This window comes from Solanum dulcamara, chromosome 2, assembly GCF_947179165.1.
Source record: "Solanum dulcamara chromosome 2, daSolDulc1.2, whole genome shotgun sequence".
Classification (NCBI taxonomy): Eukaryota; Viridiplantae; Streptophyta; class Magnoliopsida; order Solanales; family Solanaceae; genus Solanum; species Solanum dulcamara.
In genome coordinates this window covers 13,265,572-13,288,750 of record NC_077238.1, presented here as the reverse complement: position 1 = coordinate 13,288,750, position 23,179 = coordinate 13,265,572, and the positions used below count along the sequence as shown (strand labels likewise).

The following is a 23,179-nucleotide window of genomic DNA, read 5'->3' as shown; positions in this document are numbered from 1 at the left end:
GACCACAATTTGAGATAATAGAAAGGCGCATTCGTGCAACCTTACTATGTCCTTAACATAGATCTTCGCCAGTTGCCGGGAATTATAATCCACTTTGACTAGAATGAAGTGGGCTAACTTAGTCAATCTATCAACAACCAATCAAATCGTGTCGTACTTTACCAAGGTCTTAGATAGACCCACCACAAAATTCATAATTATCCTATCACGACCCAAAAACTGAGGTCATGATGGCACACATCTCAAAATCCAATCTGATGTGTAACCTTAAAAATAAAACTCATACAAGACTCCCAAAGGGGAAAGTGATGCCACGATTTAAATAAAAAGAAAAAAAAATAATGAAGAAATTATCCCAAAACCTGGTGTCATAAGTATAAAGAGCATCTAATACAAGGTTCAAATCTGAAGATACAACATAAGTCTCTAAATGATACAAAAGACTGAAAAATAAAGATAGACTAGTGACGATCCGAATTCTGGGACCTCACCACTAATCTGAGAATACACAATCCGCTAGAATATTAACTGCCACGTGGGGTACCCCGACTAGTATCTGCATCAAAAAGGGACACAGAAGTAGGGGTGAGTACAATTCACATGTACTCAGTAGGTTTTAGCTGACTGAGTATAAGGAATTAATCAAACCTATGAAATAAACTAAGGAACGCTTCCACCTGCATACAGAAAAGTCCCACTTCGGCATCGGTGCCGCCAGTTTATATAAATAGTGGCACGAGTAAAGTAAACCCATAATAACAATTCATAATCACAATTAATCGAATAATTCAAGCAGCACAAATATCAATGCAATGCAATGCAATATGATGATGCAATGATGTGGTGGTACGGTGGAATCAAGACTGTCGCACAGCCTGTCGTATACACCTGCCGAGCTGTGCTACCAAGCAGGACCCATGGGGGTCTCGCAGACCATATACCTCAATCACAATATCTCATTATCCTTGCTACCTCCTCGTGGTCAAGGGATCACAATGCATCCACTACCCTGCCAGAAAACTGCCTCGATCAGGGACTCAAGATACAAAGGTTAGGATCACAATGCATCCACTACCCTGCCGGAAAACTGCCTCGGTCAGGGACTCAAGATACAAAGGTTGGGATCACAATGCATCCACTACCCTGCCGGAAAACTGCCTCGGTCAGGGACTCAAGATACAAAGGTTTAAAGGTGTTTCATTTTCTTTCTCAAAAAGAATTTCCATATTTCTCAACTTCCCATGTTTCATGATATGATGAATGAGGATGAATGCATCAAAACATATATGCATGGAAGTAATAATCAACTCACATGTGGTATAAGGTTCAAAGTTCTCAAAACTTAACCTACACATGATATTCACCCTCAATAAATAGTAACGGGAAGAACACACTTTCATTTAAATATTCACCATTTTCTCAACAATATTTCAATACTCAAGTATGCTCAAAACCCTCAACTCAATCTCTCAGGCGGCATCACAAGTCAAATAATATACTCAAGCCTCTCTCTTAGGCAAATCATAATTCACATGCTCTCAAAGCAAATAAGATAACAAATAAGGCCCCCACACGGGCTATGTAATACAAATAAACCCCATCACGGCAACACATTAATAAATAAGCCTCCACACGGACATCACAATATATATAACATTCTCAACTCATACTACAACCCCATCCCAAAGTCTATAACATATGAATGACTAATTACCCCATCTCAATCTCAAAGAAAGATAGCCAAACCTACCTCAATTGCCGAAACCGCACTCGAATACCTCCACCGGACAAGCAACTCTCGAATTCAGCGCCCGGAATGACAACCCACTATCAACAATGAAACATACACGTCACAAGGAGTCCAATGACACCCATATTGATAGGTTTCGGAACTGGGGGTAAAATGGTCCAAAAATTAACTATTTTCGAAAAGGGTCAAATCTGGAAATTTATTGAACAATCCCATTCTATTGGTAATAAGAAACTCATGGTTGAAAAACCCATAAAAATAGAGCTCAAAACGAGTTGGAAATCACAATTTTCCTTAAATTCGGATTAGGGAAGAAACAAAGATTTTTGGGGTTTGAAACTATAATTTAAGAGTTAAAATCGTCAAAAACTTAATGAAAAAGGAAGGTTTTAGGTCAAAAATCACTTACCCAACACTTTGCCTCGAAAATCTCTTCTCAAATCACCTCAAGGAGTTCAAGAACTCAAACAAATGATGAAAAATATTGAAATGGGAAGAAAGGGGCATTTTCTGCCCAAAAAGTTACTGTTCACGCGTGTTTTGTACAAATTTTCGAAAATCACCCTCAAATTCATTACAATATCCACCACTAAAAAGGATGTTCGTCCTCGAACATAAGATAAAATAAAGTACTTGGGGTCTCAAAAAGCTGAGGATACCGAGCCTGCATATCAGACTCTAACTCCCAAGTCGCCTCCTCAGCAGGTCGATGCTGCCACTGCACCTTGACCGAAGCGACCTCCTTGGTCCTGATTCTACGAAGTCGCCTATCTAGAATAACTGTCGGCTCCTCCTCATAAGTCAAATCCGGACTCAACTCTACCGCATCATAAGAAATCACATGAGACTCATCCGGTATGTACTTGCGAAGCATGGAAACATGAAACACCGGATGGACAGCTGACAATTTAGGGGGTAAGGCCAACTTATACGCCACTCCACCTACTCTCCTCAGGATTTCAAACGGGCCAACAAACCTTGGGCTAAGCTTTCCCTTCTTTCCGAACCTCATCACACCCTTCATGGGCGATATTTTAAGCCACACACAATCACCCACCATAAACTCTAAGGGACGAACCCTCTTATCAGCATAACTCTTCTGACGACTCTGAGCTGTCAATAGTCGACCCTGAATCAAACGTACCCGCTCCATAGCATCCCTAAGTAAGTCAGTATCCAATGCATCAACCGCAACAGAATCAAACCATCCAATGGGTGATCGACACCTACGACCATACAATGCCTCAAATGGTGCCATTTGAATGCTGGAGTGATAACTGTTATTATAGGCAAACTCTACTAAGGGCAAGTGTTGGTCCCATCGGGCACCAAAATCAATCACACAGGCCCCTAAGCATATCCTCCAACACCTGAATAGTCCGCTTGGACTGACCATCGGTTTGGGGATGAAATGCTGAACTCATCTCTAGCCGCGTACCCATACCACGCAGTAATGCCTTCCAAAAGTGAGAGGTGAACACTGAACCCCAATCCGATACAATAGAGATAGGCACCCCATGCAGCCTAACAATCTCACGAAGATTGATCCTAGCTAACTGATCCGCATTGTAGCTAGTCTTCACCGGAAGGAAATGGGCTGATTTGGTCAATCGATCCACAATCACCCAGACAGAGTCATACTTACCCAATGCCATGGGTAATCCAGACACGAAGTCCATAGTGATACACTCCCATTTCCACTCAGGAATGGGCATCCTTTGCATAGGACCACCCGGTTTCTGATGCTCATACTTCAATTGTTGGTAATTTAAACACTTAGCCACAAAATCAATAATGTCTCTCTTCATGCCACACCACCAATAGTGTTGTTTCAAGTCATGATTTAACATCTTTGCCACTCCCGGGTGAATCGAATACTTGGAACAATGAGCCTCCTCCAATATCATACGTACCCATTCACTAACCTTGGGCACACAAATGCGACCATTAATCCTCAAAACTCCTTCCGAATCAAGAGAGGCTGATTTTGCTTCACCACTCAACACTTTGTCTCGAATGGCCCTCAACTTTTCATCTTCAAACTGGTGTGTATGAATCTGGTCCATCAAAGTAGACCTAGCCTCCACAAAGGCCAAAATACCATGATGTGTAGAAATATCAAGTCGGACCAACTGTCTAGCCAATGACTGAACCTCCAACGCCAAAGGCCTCTCCACAGCTTTAAGAAAGGCCAAACTACCCCTGCTAGATGCTTTGCGACTTAGGGCATCCGCTACCACATTAGCTTTTCCCGGATGATAAAGTATGGTAATGTCATAGTCTTTCAATAACTCTAACCACCTACGCTGTCGCATGTTCAGATTCGGCTGAGAAAAGATATACTTAAGGCTACGGTGGTCAGTATAGACCTCGTAATGCACTCCATAGAGATAATGCCTCCACAACTTCAGAACAAACACCACCGCTGCTAACTCTAAGTCGTGGGTAGGATAGTTTTTCTCATGTACCTTCAACTGTCGAGAAGCATAAGCTATAACTCTACCTTTTTGCATCAATACACCACCCAAGCCGACTCCCGAAGCATCACAAAACACAATAAATGCCACGCCCTCCTCGGGTAAGGCTAGAATAGGTGCTGAAGTCAGTAACTCCTTGAGCTTTTGAAAGCTCGCCTCAAACTCATCAGTCCACTGAAATGCCACGGTCTTTTGAGTTAGCCTAGTCAATGGAGTTGCAATAGAAGAGAATCTTTGAACAAACCGACGATAGTAGCCTGCCAACCCAATAAAACTCCGAATCTCAGTAACCGAAGTAGGCCTAACCCAATCACGAACCGCTGTAACTTTGGCTGGATCAACCATAATACCATCCTTGGTCACTATATGACCCAAGAATGTCACGGACTCAAGCCAAAACTCACATTTGGAGAATTTTGCATACAACTTCTCCTCTCTCAATTTCTGAAGAACTGTCCTCAGGTGCCTAACATGATCTGCCTCATTCTTGGAATAAACCAAGATGTCATCAATAAACACGATCACAAACGAGTTCAAATAAGGTCGAAATACCCGGTTCATCAACTCCATAAAAGCAGCCGGGGCATTAGTCAACCTGAAGGACATAACCACAAACTCATAATGCCCATAACGAGTCCTGAATGCAGTCTTCGGGATATCAGATTCCTGAACTCTCAACTGATGGTAACCCGACCTCAAATCAATCTTTGAGAACACCGATGCACCTTGGAAGCTGGTCAAATAAATCATCAATGCGAGGGAGAGAATATTTGTTCTTGATAGTGACTTTGTTCAACTGTCGATAATCAATACACATCCTCATAGTACCATCTTTCTTCTTCACAAATAAAACTGGTGCACCCCACGGTGATACACTAGGTCTAATAAACCCTTTCTTCAACAAATCTTCCAATTGTTTTTTCAACTCTTTCAATTCTGTCGGAGCCATCCGATAAGGAGAAATAGAGATGGGTTTAGTGTCATGCTCCAAATCAATCACAAAATCGATATCACGGTCAGGAGGAACTCCCGGCAAGTCTGTAGGAAATACATTCATAAACTCTCTCATCACCCTCATAGTCTCTATATGAGATGACTCCGTGGTGAGATCACGTACATGAGTCAAATAAGACAAACAACCCTTATCCATCAAGCGATGAGCACGAATATAAGATATCACCCCCTTAGGATATGAACTCGGATTAGCTTTCCATACCACGCTAGGTAAACCGGGATAAGGTCACGATCTTTGCATAACAATCTAATATAGGATGATAAGGAGATAGCCAGTCCATACCCAGTATCATATCAAAATTAAGCATGTCTAATAAAATCAAGTCTGCACGGGTCTCTCTACCCAAAAATATCACCAAACATCCCTTGTATACCCGATCCACTACTAAAGATTCACCTATTGGGGTAGAAATAGTAATAGGCACAATAAGGGACTCACTCACATAATCAATACCACATCAAAATAAATCGACACATAAGAATAGGTAGACCCTGGGTCAAATAATACTGAAGCAGAACGATGGCAAACTGGAACAATACATGTAATAACTGCATCAGAGGCTTCTGCCTCATATCTACCCGGTATAGCATAGCATAACTGATGGTCACCCTTAGCCTGTGAACCCCCACGAGCACCACCTCGTGCTCCACCCTTAGCACCACGGGTGCCACCTCTAGTATTCTGCGAAGAACCTCGAACAGTTAGAGCATCTATAGAATGAACAACTGGTGCCCCAGGCCGTTCATTAGAAGGAGCACATTTGGGGCAATCTTGGGCCTTATGCCCAAACTCATCACACACATAACAACCTCGAGGACCTGAACTTCGTGGGGAATAACTAGAAGTGTCAAAACGACCTTCGGAGCTCGAAGAACCCTGAATAGCTGCCTGGACTGGTCTGCCCTGATAACCATGGGTTCCTGAACCCGAATATTCTCTACCCTTGGAGGAATGATCGCTGAATTGACCCTGCCGACGAAACCTCTTGGCCCCGCCCTGTCTAGCACATCGGATACTCTCTATCATCCTGGCATGATCAATAATACTCTGAAACGTACCCCCAGACAATACAAGAGAGGTTGTAGCCTCCTGGAGATAACCGGCGAATCCCTTCACTAGTTTGCGAATCCGCTCAAACTCGGTGGGAATACTTGACATAGCATAACGAGATAACTCATGGAAGCGAGTCTCGTACTCAGATACAGATAAAGAGCCCTGCTCCAGTCTGTCAAACTCATCCCTACGCTGATCACGAAGGCTATAAGGCACAAATCTCTCAAGGAACACCTCAGTAAACTGTTCCCAACTCATCATAGGAGAACCAATAGGTCTACGAGCAAGAACTGACCTCCACCATTCTTTGGCCACTCCCGCAAATTGATATGAAGTGTAAGCAACTCCATGTGCCTCTAAAATGCCTAGGTTGAACAACCTGTCTTGGCACTCAGTCAAAAAGTCATAGGCTTTCTCTCCGGCTTTACCATCAAACCTTGGAGGCGCCAATCGAACGAACCTCTCGAAACTCTTCTGCTCAGCTACCGACATGGCAGCATTAGCAGAAACTGGCGGAGCTACAAATCTCGGAGGTGCAATAGAAGGTATTGAAGATGAATCAGGAGTCTGAAATCCTACACTAGGCCCCTGAACTGGCGGTGTTGCACCAACTATGATAGGAGAACCTACAGCACCTGAAACAATACCAGAGGTAAGAGCACCATCTAGTCTAGCCAATAATCGAACCAGTAGCTCCTGAAGAATCGGAGCACTATCGGGAACCACAGGAGGCTGGGATGGACTCTGCTCCTCAGTCTTCTGCTCTAAGTCATCCTCATGCTCATACATGGGCTCAGGTGATAGCTCTCTAGCTCGAACACGAGCAGGTGCCGCTCCCCTTGCTCGGCCACGTCCCCTGACTCCACCACGTCCTCTACCTCGCCCGCGTACTAGGGCTCGGGCAGCAGGTGCAGCCTCACCCTCAGTAATTGTGGCTCTAGTCCTCACCATCAGTGCAGAAGGAATAGATCAGAGGTATACAACACTTGATATGAATAAATCGTACGAAGGGAGTAAAAAGAAAGAAATTTTCCTATTAAGTATCTTGTAGCCTCTCGAAGATAAGTACGGACGTCTACATACCGATCCGCAAGACTCTACTAGACACCCTGCTCTTTAACTTATAAGACCGGTGAACCTAGTGCTCTGATACCAATTTGTCACGACCCAAAAACTGAGGTCATGATGGCACACATCTCAAAACCCACTTTGATGTGTAACCTTAAAAATAAAACTCATACAAGACTCCCAAAGGGGAAAGTGATGCCACGATTTAAATAAAAAGAAAAAAAATAATGAAGAAATTATCCCAAAACCTGGTGTCATAAGTATAAAGAGCATCTAATACAAGGTTCAAATCTGAAGATACAACATAAGTCTCTAAATGATACAAAAGACTGAAAAATAAAGATAGACTAGTGACGATCCGAATTCTGGGACCTCACCACTAATCTGAGAATACACAATCCGCTAGAATATTAACTGCCACGTGGGGTACCCCGACTAGTATCTGCATCAAAAAGGGACACAGAAGTAGGGGTGAGTACAATTCACATGTACTCAGTAGGTTTTAGCTGACTGAGTATAAGGAATTAATCAAACCTATGAAATAAACTAAGGAACGCTTCCACCTGCATACAGAAAAGTCCCACTTCGGCATCGGTGCCGCCAGTTTATATATATAGTGGCACGAGTAAAGTAAACCCATAATAACAATTCATAATCACAATTAATCGAATAATTCAAGCAGCACAAATATCAATGCAATGCAATGCAATATGATGATGCAATGATGTGGTGGTACGGTGGAATCAAGACTGTCGCACAGCCTGTCGTATACACCTGCCGAGTTGTGCTACCAAGCAGGACCCATGGGGGTCTCGCAGACCATATACCTCAATCACAATATCTCATTATCCTTGCCACCTCCTCGTGGTCAAGGGATCACAATGCATCCACTACCCTGCCAGAAAACTGCCTCGTCAGGAACTCAAGATACAAAGGTTAGGATCACAATGCATCCACTACCCTGCCGGAAAACTGCCTCGGTCAGGGACTCAAGATACAAAAGTTGGGATCACAATGCATCCACTACCCTGCCGGAAAACTGCCTCGGTCAGGGACTCAAGATACAAAGGTTTAAAGGTGTTTCATTTTCTTTCTCAAAAAGAATTTCCATATTTCTCAACTTCCCATATTTCATGATATGATGAATGAGGATGAATGCATCAAAACATATATGCATGGAAGTAATAATCAACTCACATGTGGTATAAGGTTCAAAGTTCTCAAAACTTAACCTACACATGATATTCACCCTCAATAAATAGTAACGGGAAGAACACACTTTCATTTAAATATTCACCATTTTCTCAACAATATTTCAATACTCAAGTATGCTCAAAACCCTCAACTCAATCTCTCAGGCGGCATCACAAGTCAAATAATATACTCAAGCCTCTCTCTTAGGCAAATCATAATTCACATGCTCTCAAAGCAAATAAGATAACAAATAAGGCCCCCACACGGGCTATGTAATACAAATAAACCCCGTCACGGCAACACATTAATAAATAAGCCTCCACACGGACATCACAATATATATAACATTCTCAACTCATAATACAACCCCATCCCAAAGTCTATAACATATGAATGACTAATTACCCCATCTCAATCTCAAAGAAAGATAGCCAAACCTACCTCAATTGTCGAAACCGCACTCGAATACCTCCACCGGACAAGCAACTCTCGAATTCAGCGCCCGAAATGACAACCCACTATCAACAATGAAACATACACGTCACAAGGAGTCCAATGACACCCATATTGATAGGTTTCGGAACTGGGGGTAAAATGGTCCAAAAATTAACTATTTTCGAAAAGGGTCAAATCTGGAAATTTATTGAACAATCCCATTCTATTGGTAATAAGAAACTCATGGTTGAAAAACCCATAAAAATAGAGCTCAAAACGAGTTGGAAATCACAATTTTCCTTAAATTCGGATTAGGGAAGAAACAAAGATTTTTGGGGTTTGAAACTAAAATTTAAGAGTTAAAATCGTCAAAAACTTAATGAAAAAGGAAGGTTTTAGGTCAAAAATCACTTACCCAACACTTTGCCTCGAAAATCTCTTCTCAAATCACCTCAAGGAGTTCAAGAACTCAAACAAATGATGAAAAATATTGAAATGGGAAGAAAGGGGCATTTTCTGCCCAAAAAGTTACTGTTCACGCGTGTTACTGTTCACGCGTGTTTTGTACAAATTTTCGAAAATCACCCTCAAAGTCATTACATATCCTCTCCCACTTCTATTTAGGAATGAAAATTCTCTGAAGTAAACTTGCAGGCCTTTGATGCTCATACTTTACCTATTGACAGCTTTGACACTTAGCCACAAATTCAGCTATGTCTTTCTTCATTCTAGGCCACCAATATAGCCATTTCAAATTCTGATACATCTTGACCATACCTGAATGAATAGAATATCGGGAACTATGAGACTCGATCAACAAATTTTGAATCAACTCATCAATTCGGAGAACACAAATCCTTCTCCAAAAACTTAGCACACTGCCAACATCAAGAATAACATCTTCATCCTTGCTAGACATCGTCTTCTTTCTGAGGTCGCTCAAGCTCTCATCTTCAAACTCCTTGGCTTTGATTTTCTCAATAAAAATGGGTTTAACTTTAATATTGGCTAACACCCCACCTTTTTTTAAGATGCCCAATTGCATGAACTTAATCTTCAAAGCCTAAATCTCTCTAGCCAGGGGTCGCTAAGATACACCCAAACAAGCTAAACTACCCATGCTAACTATATTCTGACTCAATAAGTTGCCACCATATTAGCCTTACTCAGATGGTACTAAATGTTAATGTCATAATCCTTGAGTAACTCCATCCACCTTCACTGCCTCAGATTCAAATCTTTTTGAGTGAACATATGTTGTAGACTGTGATGAGTGAACACCTTACACTTGACACCATAGAGATAATGTCGCTAGATCTTGAGAGCAAATACTATCGCTGCCAATTCCAACTCATGCATTGGATAATTCCTCTTATAAACCTTTAACTGCCTTGAGGCATAGGCTATGACATTCTTGTCTTACATCAACACAACACCCAAGCCCGAATGTGAAGTATCACAATAGACAGTAAAGTCCTTACCTTCAACCGAAAATGTTAGAATATGTGTTGTAGTCAGAAAGATCTTGAGCTTTTGATCACACTTATCAGTCCACTGAAAAGATACCTTCTTCTGAGTTAGCCTAGTCGAGTGCATAGCAATAGCAGCAAAATTCTTCATGAACCGTCGATAGTAGTTGATCCGTCAAGAGTGGCACCCAAACTAGCCCTTTGACAACTAAAGCATATTATCAACCAAACACGTATTTAAATATGTGAATAATTTAAATAATATAGTTTAAAAGTTGAGTTTCCATAAACTCAGATAATGTTATCAAAACATGTAGAAATTACCTCCCTAGAATCTGAAAGTCAGTGTACCAAAATTCTATCTACAGGTCTAGAATAAGGGGATGCGACCCCAAAAATAATAAATATAATCAATAGTCAGAAAGTCTGAGTTCGAGAAGAAAGGATTATGAACTAAGATGAATCCACGACAGACTGAAGGAACTGGTTCACCCTTGAATCCGAAAGATCAATGATCTCCTAACTGAGTTCTCTCAACAGCCGCCTGAATATGCCCTGTACTCAATAAATAAAGAGCAAGTTCATTATCAGTATACAATCATCATGTACTAGTAGGATCACATGGCCATTTTCAGTAAATGCAATATGAATAAGCAACTAGAACATAGTAAGACAACAATATATATGTATATAATCACATCACAATTATGCCAACTCTTAAATCATTATACAGATAAATATACTCAATCACAATTCACAATCAATAATGGTCCTCTCATGGAACCCATACCCAAATCCTTTCACGCCAAATTCAATTTTGGGAGTTCTCCTCACCCAAATTCACTTCCTTTAGGCCTTATGGATCCTTAACGTCTTAGCCACTAGCTCAAGCAATCAAAACTCAGAAACCAACTCCAATCCATTACCAGACTTTCCTAGACCTCACCGGACTCAGATTCCGTCCAAGTTTAACCTAGTTTCGAAATTTCTAAGTTACTACTCAAAAGTTCTCTGACCCAAATTCCTTCCTCATGGCTTATCGATAACATGAACGGGTCGTTATATATATATAGTGTTATGGGGGAGATTTGATTTTATAGTCCTTACAAATTTATTTTTAATTTTATATCTTTTTTACGAGAAATCTTCATTTTTCATATAATAGATTTTTTAATTTTATATGAAAAATCTAGAAAAAATATTTTCTTCTATTTAATGTATAAGTGATAATAAAAGATCATTTTTCTTAGTGTAATACCTTTTCTAATCCTCATGACAGCTGTTAATCATCATACTTCTATTTTATTGCTTATATAATTCTGTATTGTATTTAGTTTCTTACACTCATTGTAAGTTTAGTTTCTATTATTAATATAATTATCATTATTATATAGATATAGATTCCATGAACAGGCAACAAATGGAGACTCGTTATTATTTTTAATAAGCGGAGAACATTGAAACAATTAAATAATAAACAAACAAAGAACGTCTGAGGTACACTGGATAAATGTAAACACAATGCACATGCATTTCTATTAGATTAGAAATATTAATAATAATGATTGCAAATAACATGCACCTAACCAATTATATACAATGTTACCTCTATGATTAAAATAAAGTGGTGGAGCTCATCTAATATTGAATAAATAAACAACATACATTTATTTTTTGGATAAATAGTTAGCTTTCCTTGAATTCTAGCTGATAAATAATTAGCTGTTTTCCTTAAGTTCTATACTTCATAATTGAGCAAACTAATTAGGAATAACAATACTGTATAGCCTCCATCAAAGTAATAGTCTGGAAAATTATATTTTTTATATATTATTATATAATATACATGCAATATTTTTTTATACAATATTACACATATATTTGATTGGCGAATATAATTATTTTAACCAATCGATCAAAATACGAAAGATATATTGGATTTTAAGCCAGCGAACTTAGCCGTCAAAAGTCATACAAAATTAATCACACTCGAATCCGTTCATGAGGAAGTATACATGGGATATAGTTATATGCGTTGATAGAGTAAAAAATAAAATTAAATCATTATTAATATAAAATAACATATCATAACGAGCTAGCTATTCTTTTGTTTTTTTCTGTGACGATCTATTCTCGTTGTTATGAATAGGCCAATGAAAAAGGATTTCGGGCCAGAAACCTTGGATAGTAACTTCGAAAAAATTTAGCCTAGGCCAGACTTGGACAAAATCTGAGTCAGGTGAGGTCTAGGGTTATCATGTGAATGGTGGGGGATCGAATCTCTAATTTAAGTGGGTAAGGTGATAGACGATACGAAACATTTACGGCTTCGCGGAATCGCATTTGGGCGAGTAAAACTCTCTGAATTTGACTTGGCGTGAAGGGTATATTTTAATACGTCTTTGAAAAGGGGTGTGTTGTGAAATGGGGGCTTGGAACTCAAACTCCGAGCTCACTGTTTCCGTGAAATCCGCCAGAGCGGGATTTCTCCCACCAGAGCTAGGCAGACGCGGCTTAAGTCGGAAAGAAACCCCAAAACGGTTATTTTATTCTCACTTTATTCTTGACGCACCAGAAACAAACTAGGGCGATTTTCTACTGATTTTCATTTCAAATTGTGTCAAAGGTAAGTAAATTACTCCCTAAACTTGTGAATTGATTCCTAAAACCCATAATCTATGGTGGGTGATCTTGAGGGAGGGTTTTGACTTGAAAATTAACTGTGGGAAGTAGCCCTAATATGGAAGTTAGGATCATGGGGTTGGACTTGGGTAAGAATTGAGTTATAATTCTTGTGAATTAGGCTATTTTATTGATCTTTGCATACATGTGACTTGTTTTTAGACCAAGAACTAGCAGAAAGAACTCGGAAAGGGAAAGCTCTTGCATCTTAGAGTTGTTGAAGCTTGAATCGAGGTAGGTGATGATTTTGTTTCCCATATGTGTTTCATATACTTTTTAAATTGCTTCATGATATGTATATGTGTAAATGAGTAGGGAAACATACTAAATTATATGTGAAATGATCACTTGCTGGCCTGTTGTGTGATGAACCTGTTCTTGGTGGTAAAATATTGAATACTGAATGTAATTGTACCTGGTTGCCTGATTGGGATCGGATGACACGTTCTGACACATATTTGGATCGGGTGTTACGTTCTGACATATATCTAGATCGGGTGTCACATTCTGACACAAACCTTGAATCGGATGTCACGTTCCGACATAAAATTGAATGTTTGTAGTCCGATGAGAGGACCCTTTTGTTAAGTTACATTATGTTGAAGTTATTGAACTGTGATCTTGCTGAATGTTGTTGAAAATGAGATTGGTTAACTTATTCTATATATATGTGCTTGTCATATTGAGTTTACTTGTCTATGATCCGCTTACTGGCTAACTACATGATCCTACCAGTATACTGTTGCTTTTCTGTACTGATACTACACTTTCTCTGCCTTTTGTTGAGTACATGATATATTCAGCCGGCTGCGGAGAGACCTCGTTTAGAAGAGTGAGACTTGTTCGAGTTCAAGGGTGAGCTGTTTATTTCAAGCTGTCATGGACTCTCCTTTGTTCTGGTCCTTTTTTTAGGACTAAGTCTTCAAACACTGTTTTAGTTTTATGACTACATTTTAGGAGTGCTTCCCTCTACTTATACTGATGTTTAGTTAGAATTTTGGTACGATGAATTTCAGTTCCTAGAATATTTTCGTATTTTCAGTTGTTGTTTAGATTGTTTGCTGAGTTTATGGGGACTCAGTATGATCTCTTGAATTATTCCCACTTCCGCAAATCTTTAACTGTTATATCTCACAAGTGTGATAGCTTGAACTGTAAAATTGGTTCTCTCACTGGAGGGTTAGTGTAGGTGTCTGTCATGACGGATCGGAATCGTGACATTTTCGAACTACTAGTCAATGTTTATTAAAAAATAATTTTTTAATTATCTAATAAATGAAGAGATTATATAAATATTTGTAAACATCAGTGCATAGTTCTTAAAAACTCTTTATATTCTATTTTGATTGTTGTAAAGTCCATGAAACTATAAAAAAATAATATTCCAACAATAATCACCCTACACATTGGAGTAATGGATCTCATTCTAATCTCATACGTCAACAATTTGATTACCATGCCAAATGTGAAATAATTTTTGGTAAACATAAACATCTTTGAAGACAACAAATGTTTGTAAAGCAACGTTGATAATTACTTCTTACCACTCAAGCAAAGCATTTTATCCTATTATATATACAATTAATCAGAACAAAATATAAATAATTTTTTAATCTAAGATTTAAAATATTTCAAGTAGGTAGAAAACAATTTATGTCCATGCCTTAAGTTAAAGGTGCTCGAATTAAAACTCTAGGCTCACTTAGCAATTCCTATCAAAATAGTTGGGGTTAGGCCAAGTTTAATTCAAAATTTGCTATATGATATTTACTGGCCAAACAAAATATAGTTTTATATTCATTCATTGATTAGCTACTCATCAATGTTAACATCTCCTTTTCATTTCAATATTATTTAATACTAGTTCACAATATCAAATAGTCTAAAGAGAAACTCTATTTTATTTGCTTTCTCTTAAGGGTGTTCACATTTCTTTTTCATTATTATTGATGCAAGCTTAATTCCTTGAATACAAAAGATATGACCAAATGAAAGTTTGTAATTGTAAGCACTCGTATAATTATAACTCTACATTTCAGAGTAACAGTAACTAACAAGTTGTTTTAACAAATTTTTCAAGGGATTCATATTAAAACCAACTTGTTATTCAAACTACTCTTGGAGCTTTGGAAATTCACGAAGGACCAACTTTTTACATTGGCAAGTACATTTTTTCTTGTTATGTTCGTTAAATGCGGCGTAATCAAGATTTTCACTAAGGGAGTTCAAAATATGAAAAGTAAACACATGAAGAAGTCAAAGGAGGTTCAACAATTACTGTATATACATAAAAAAAAATTGTAATAATGGGTTAGAATGAACCCCCATTATCTGGCTACACCCATTAATTGACATTGGGTTTTGGGATGACATAACACATAGATAGACTCCTTAACTTGGCATCTACTAACAACTAAACGTTATAGCTTTGAGAATGCACATCTAAACACCTCAACTCATCTCCATTGTATCTCGTGAACACCCCATACTGACGTGACACATAAATTTTGGAAGTGTCTAGATGATCATTTTGTAAGATCTAGGCACCTCAACTCATCTCCATTGTATCTCGTGAACATTCCATACTGACATGACACATAAATTATGAAAGTGTCTAAATGGTCATTTTGTAAGATCTAGATACCTCAACTCATCTCCACTGTATCTCGTGAACACCTCATACTGACGTGACACAAAAATTATAAAAGTGTCTAGATGATCATTTTGTAAGTTGAAGTGTTCAACTAACACAATGAAAACGAGTTGAGGATGCACATCAATGAGCACATAATAAAGATGTGCATCCTCAAAGTTGGAGTAGAGTATTCATGTTGCCCATTGAGGCCATGTTAAAGTGTATATCAACATTTTATGCCTTTTGAAATTGAAAAGTTCTTGCATGAATAATTAAAGATCTGATCAACTTCTAACAAAAAACCATTGCATTTCAATAACAAATATATAATCTTTGGTTGCAAAGGGCGAACCAATCCTCAAATGCAACAAAACTGATTGCTACTTGTACCATTGTTTAATTAATAGGTATTATTTCTGAGGATTATATTGTTTATCTCATATTTGAGGATTAATATTTAACAAAATATGATCCATGGCTGTCTAGTGCAAATCAAATTTTGAAAAGAAACACAAATAACCGTTAAAGTAGAAAATAAATGATAGCCAAAGTAATCTAATCAATCATCATGATAGTTAAACTCCAATTTCAAGAAGTTGCTTCTGTACAGTAAGTAAATCCACAATAATCATCTAAAATGTGTGAGATTATTTCTTCTGCCTTAGTTTTATTTTTGTTCATATTTCAAGACAAGAACACCTCAACACTAGCACAGTGTTATTTTTGTTCATATTTCAAGACAAGAACACCTCAACACTAGCACTTGTCATCAACTGGCAGATAGGACATACACTAACTAATCCTTCACAATCTTTACATAAACACAAGTGTCTACAAGGCATCAATAAGATGGATACCTCCTTTGATTTGCATACCTTGCAGATAATGCCTTTTTTCGTCGATGTACACTTGCCAGAACCACTAGGGATATTGCTGAGCCTATTGTAGGATACAGCATCATCTAGCTCATTGTCTCCTGTCCCTTCTTTTCCTTGTTCAGCAGATTGCATCGCTTGCTGAAGGTTCGTTCTTAAAGTGCTGACTAAAGATTCGTTACACTTGGCTCTGTAACACCAATTTTGTGCCTCTGCTGTTACTTGCTTCATCCGTTCAACTAGTTCTCTGTTCTTCCGATTTATGTTCTCTAACTCAGTATCCTTCTCGTGCAACTTAGTGCCAACATTTTTCTCAACTGCACTCAGTAGTGAAGCCATATGTCTCTGCTTTATGTCTCTCACACCTCTAGCCCAAGTTTCTTCCTGTAAAAGGTAAAAGCAATTAACGACATTAAATTAACTTGGGTAACATATGATGTTGCAATAATTTGGACATTCCTAGGTGTTCTTGAGAGACAGAAGCTAATGTTACTAGGTCCTCTTCAAAAAAGTATTACTCCCTATGTTGTGAACATAATCCTACTTAATAGTAATAGAAATTCACGATATTAGACAAATTTCGTAGAAACACTAACATTTTGTTAATTCGTTGCTCCTACCACACATGTTGTAACTTATTTTCTAAGACGCCAAGTATTATTTCCTTTTTTATAGTGAACAAAATATATGTAGGTGTATGTCTGACAAATTTCGAAGGGAAAAATCACTCAGGCCTTGTTAATTCCTTAATCATCCACACATTTTATAATGGCTTTCTATAAAGACACTGCATGTTATTTCTTTTTTATTTAATAAGACCACAGTATCATAGGTGGGCATCCGACCAATTCTAAAATAACGCCAAGTTATGTTAATTTCTTACTGCTTCCAGATATCCTGCAACTTCTTTCTAAAAGTTGTCGATATGTTTTTATTTATAATTTAATACAAACAAATATAATCTAGGCTCATCCTTCTCAAAAAAATATATATATAATGTAGGCTCAATGTTTCAGGAGAATGGAAGGCCAAACACATAGATAGCCCCTCAAACTTGGTATTAGTTTTTTCATCAAGACACCTCAACTGAGAAGGTGACCGTCTGGACACTCGAATTATATTCAAAATGTGCCCCTATTAAACACCTCCCGTTGACATGGCACAAAGTGAGAATCCCACTTGGATTTGAGCGTGTGGATGGAACTAACTAATGCTAAAATGGCTAAAAGGTACCAAACATCATCTTCTCTCTCCACACCCATCGTCCTCCGCCTTCCATTCCCCTCTCTAGTCCCACCAATGGCTTAGAGAGAGCAAGTTAATGCATATGTGCATCAATCTTCGATAGAGAAGTGGTGACTCAATGGGTTAGAACCACCAATCTCTGAAGCCCTGGATAGTAGTTTTGAGTGTCTCACCCTTTTTAGGGCTTAAAATCTGTTTGCAACTCTATATGGGAACAATTCCTTATAAACTAAAAGTAAAAAAAAGGGGGAAAGGAATAAATTCCCCCGTTGTACCGAAAAGTCAACTACACACTTAAACTATCATGGTGACCTATTACACACCTAAACTACCTAAAAGTGAATTTATTACCCCTAAAACTGACGTGGCAAAAAAATTTAAAAAATTTAAAAAAATTAAAAAAAGAGCGCATCAGACTAAAATTAAAAAAACAAAATCACCCCACCCCCCACGTCCTTTCTTCTTCACACCCACCTACCCTCTTCTTCACATCCACCTCCATTTACTCCCCATTTTGAATTTTGATTTTTTTCCTTTCAAAACTCATTAAGAAGAAGTTATTCACACCCACCTCCATTTACTCTCCATTTTGATTCTTGATTTTTTTTCTTTCAAAATTCATTAAAAAGAAAAAGAATTCTAACTAAAAACCTACAAGTCAAACTTCTTTTTTATTCCACTTTAGATATGGAACAGAAATTATCTTTCACTCAAATTGTTCAGATTCAAGCAAATTAAACCTCCTAATTGTTGTTGCGATCGGTTTTCTTGCTGAGAAAATGCTGGAAATTATTCCAAAAAAAAAGGAAATTATCAAAATAAAGAAATTTCGATACAGTTGAAATTTGCTTTTGCTCCTTTTTTTCTTTTCAAGTATAATGTGCTAATATATGGTGGTAATTTGTGTTGAATTGTGTTGAGATCCGTTGGGGACTCTTCTTTTTTTTTCTAAACAAAAGGGAAATCAAATAAACCTGAAAGTATCAAATTTCTTGTGCATTCTTTCAGGAATTATTATTGGATTTAGCTGAAATTTCTTGCTACAGAGGGTGGGTCAGATGGGTGGTGTTTTGAGAATTTTAATAATTAATTAGAAGTTAATTAGTATAAAATATAATTAATAAAAAAGAGTTAATTAATAAAAAAAGATATAAAAAATTATAATTTCTGATGTGGCGCTGACGTGGCAGCGAGTGTAATACACCACATACTGTGAGAGTGGTGTCATACATCTCAGGGGGTAATAAATTCGTTTTTAGGTAGTTTAGGTGTGTAATAGGTCGCCATGATAGTTTAAGTGTGTAACTGACTTTTCAGTACAACTTCAGGGAGGAATTTATGCCTTTTCCCGAAAAAAAAATTAGCCATAGAAAAATCCACATTCTAGAAGCTTCAACATGCAAGGTGAAGAACCTTCCAAACTTTGCTTGATCTCATTTGATTAAACATGGCTAAACACGAAGCAGACATGATTGGCCTACTAAAATGATGGTTCGTGAGAAAAGTAAGTTCTATAGAATAGTTAAAAGACCATCAATATTATGTGATCCAATACATCTACAAAATAAGTGTTGCACAGAAGTAAATGCTAAGATGGATATGCATTTGAACAAGAATAGACAAGATTGAACATAACTGCATTAGGCAGAAGTTGCAAGTAGAACACACCAAGGATAAGACGAGAGAAGGTGGATAGTTCGGTCATGTACTATGTCGACCTCCAAATTCACTGGTCCATAGGTGTGAAACCATGTTGAGGGTGTTAAGAAGGCCATACAAAACAGATGGAGGAAAGTGCGAATCTTGTCCAATGCAAAGCATGTGGTCGACTTACTCAGAAAGAAAATGTGTGCCCCGTGGGAAGTGAATGTGACTGACATGTGAGCAGATTTGGCATATGGCTTCTACTGTGGAGAAAGTAGATTTTGTATGTTCTGAAATCCTTTACTATTGTTGTGCATAATTTAGCCAAGTTTTCTGATTCTTTAGTGCAAGGAGTATCTTGGGAGACTATGTTCCCAAGCTGACATGTAAATGATGCTGTGAACTCTGTCAGACATATAATGTTCTTGTCTCTTTATATCAAAAAAGAAGAAGAAAATAGGAATTAAGAAGCAAGCATAATAAAAATGAGTAAATGGTACAAACTTTGGCACTTCCCTAAAATGGCCATTTATGTTGGAAAACAAATTCATCTAGCTCAAGTCCTTACTGACTGTTAGGGAGCAGGTAGACAGTATTACCAAGTTCTTGTGTGAGAATAAAACATTTGTAACAAACATACAACAACAACAACAACAACGTGAAATCCCACAACGTGGGGTCTGGGGAGGGTAAAGTATACGCAGACCTTACTCCTACCAAGGTAGGACGGCTGTTTCCGGAAGACCCTCAGCTCAATAAAAGCATAAACAGAGGTTAGATAAGGCTAAGAAGTTCAAAACGATATGGGAAAGCAAGTAACGAGAGCGACACAGATAAAATAGAATAATCAAAGTACAGAAAGTAATATATTTGTAACAAACATATATGCTTTAATTTCGGTTAGGCAAATCAAAAAATCCTCTCCCAAACACACACACACACAACCCAACCCCCAACCCCCAAAAAAATAAAGGAAAAAAGAAAAAGAGTTCCACCAGAAAAGCAAATATGTCAGATTTAGGCAAATGTTGTACCATACCTGAGTCTTAAGATACTGATCAAATTCTTTCTTCTGGCGCACCATTTCTGTCTTAATGTTGTCACCAAGAGACATTATAACTGATGCTGGTGCATTCATACTTCCACTTGCAGAAGTGACAGAAGAGTTGGGTTCATCATCATCATATGACAGTTTTAAACCAGTTGATACAGGATTTTGTACAGGAACATTTGCTGGCCGTTCAGTGTCATCATGAACCAAATTATGATTCAAGGAAATTTGAAGCTTTTGCTGCCTGGAAACACCTTCTGCTTCCCTGCCTCGTTTATTATGCCGAATCAGGGGTGTAGCATGCTCATTTACAAAATAATTTACAGGATCAGCAGTGGATCCAAGCGGGACTGTAGCAAAAGAAAGACCACATTGTAAACGCTTGTATATAACATACTACATATCAGTATGAGTATATTAGTGGTGCAAAAGACTAGCATGCCTAGAACTAATTCGCGGAAACATCAAACTAGAAATTGAGTGATGCCTCGAGAAATTTGTTGCAAGATCCCAGTGACTCTTGATTTCCTTGAGCATAAACTTAGATGTGAAATCTATAATAATGAAGTTTTCCTCTTCAAATCTGAGTTCATATGCTCCTCAAATATTTTCTATTAGTACACAAATGTTCCAGTATTTGCTATGTCAGTTAATATACCACAACTTTTAACTCCAATTTACATATGCTAATAGAAGAGAAACTCACAGCTTCCAAATAATTGAAGTTGATTTGGTGCACTAGCAGGATACTGCAAACCATTCTCATCCACGAAAATAGGAAGTTGAGTGTTAGTGCCATTGCCTCTATACATTTTCTGAAGGAAAAATCTACTCAGATACTGAGCAAGTTCACCTGCAGATTAAGGAACGATTTATACCAAAGTTTAACAACAACCATTAAAAGATGTGGATATAGCAAATAAAAAAGTCATTTAACACCTATCAAAGTTTAATAACCACATTTACTCATCATACTCTCCATTTAAACTGAGATGCATGACTAATTGTAGAAATTAAAGCTTGTTCAAGAAATTTTATCTTTAAACTTAAAGGAGTCATCTTAAGCCACATCAAGGCTCGCGATTATGTGATCTGATCATTTTCTCCTAACCACAAAAACTGACAGAATGATTAGTGCATCCACCATACTAGTCATACTGGTTCCTCTTTTTTTTTCTTTCAAAAGACAACCGCGTAAAACTTTTACGTTTCACTTCACTACTTTACAAGATTTGGAACCATAAGGCTCACTTTATCTCGTATTAGATGAACAGATCTCCATTCATCTCCTCTTCCCCCACCCCTTACCCCCAAACTGCCAGGAAATGAAGAACTGAAACCCCTTCTAATCCATCCATTTCTGCCAGAATATCTATGTATTCCATTTTTTATAAAACTATTCCAGTATCTCTACAAATTCAGAAAGTCACTGCTCCACACTTAAAAGTCTAACGTAAACAAATACAATGTGATATCCAAATTTCAATCGAAAGGTCACCATAGGAAGTTCAAGCAAAAGATAAGCCTGCAAATTTGAAAAAAACAGAGACAAACCAACTTAAGGACACAAAGAGGAAACACTATCTCTACATCTACAATACATCCTGAAATTTAGGAAACAACAAACATTGTTTTATTAAACTATAAATTCTCAGAAATCTGTGAAACAAGTGGGATTTTGACTCCTATTATCAACAAGAATCATATTTTGACTCCTAATTTCCACAAAATACATACCAAATCTTGATCTTCATAGAACTATATACTAACACAAGATCAACAACAAAAAAACTGTATTCCCAATTCAATAAATCTGACCCAAAAGTTAATCTGAATCTGCAATAACAAATACTAAAAAATAAAGCTTACCCAAAACCAAGAACTTAAAAAGGAGTGTGGAGATAGCTGGTTAGGTTAAACTTCTTCAATGAAATGAACCCATCTTGATCCTACAAGTTCCTATGCAAGTCAAACCAAACCCCACAGTTTTTTGTTTTTTTTTTTAAAAAAAAGATCCGATCTTGGAAATGTTACATAGAAGAAATTGCAGAAAGATCAAGAATTGAAAACAAGTGACAAAAATGTTGTTGGGGGTGGCTGGGGGTGGGGGGGCCCACAAAGCAAGATATTGAAGGATTGCAAAAGCAAAAATGGCTGGAATCACGCTCTCCTTTCTGGATTTTGCAGGACTTTTCTTCCCAAAGATTTTGATTTTATTTTTTTCCCTTTATATAATATAGTATTTATTCTGTGGTTTTCCCACCAACATGATGCTTTCTTGATTCTCTTAAAATCACTACTGAAGATGGGGTTGATTTTCTTTTTACATTAATGCCCCTCAAAATAAAATATAAAAAAAAGATAGATTTTTTTGTCACTAAATTATTTATGAATTTTTAGTTTTTATGATCTCACTAAATACATTCAACTTTTAATCACTTTAAATCATCCCAAACTTATATTTAAACTTTTTGAGTTGTTGTTAATTGTTATACATTATTTATTTTAATAAATATATTTATATTTTTTCAAAGATGAAAAGAAAAGTTCTTATAAATTATGCACTTATGCCTACTTATTTTATTT

The 23,179-nt window shown here is 37.6% G+C and overlaps 1 protein-coding gene across 2 annotated transcripts; it reads right to left on the bottom strand.

The window, feature by feature from the left end:
• Positions 1 to 16,320: 16,320 nt before the first annotated feature.
• Positions 16,321 to 22,852, bottom strand: LOC129880347 (E3 ubiquitin-protein ligase BOI). Of its 2 annotated transcripts, none has more exons than XM_055954335.1 (4): positions 22,463 to 22,852; positions 21,300 to 21,446; positions 20,582 to 20,943; positions 16,321 to 17,037 (listed from the first exon to the last, which is right to left on the bottom strand). In XM_055954335.1, the coding sequence occupies exons 2-4, from the start codon at positions 21,403 to 21,405 to the stop codon at positions 16,513 to 16,515; spliced, it is 993 nt and encodes a 330-aa protein (XP_055810310.1). In that variant the 5' UTR covers positions 21,406 to 21,446; positions 22,463 to 22,852; the 3' UTR covers positions 16,321 to 16,512. The 2 variants fall into 2 exon arrangements, with proteins under 2 accessions (XP_055810310.1, XP_055810311.1); XM_055954336.1 differs by lacking the exon at positions 22,463 to 22,852 and adding an exon at positions 22,331 to 22,416.
• Positions 22,853 to 23,179: the final 327 nt, after the last annotated feature.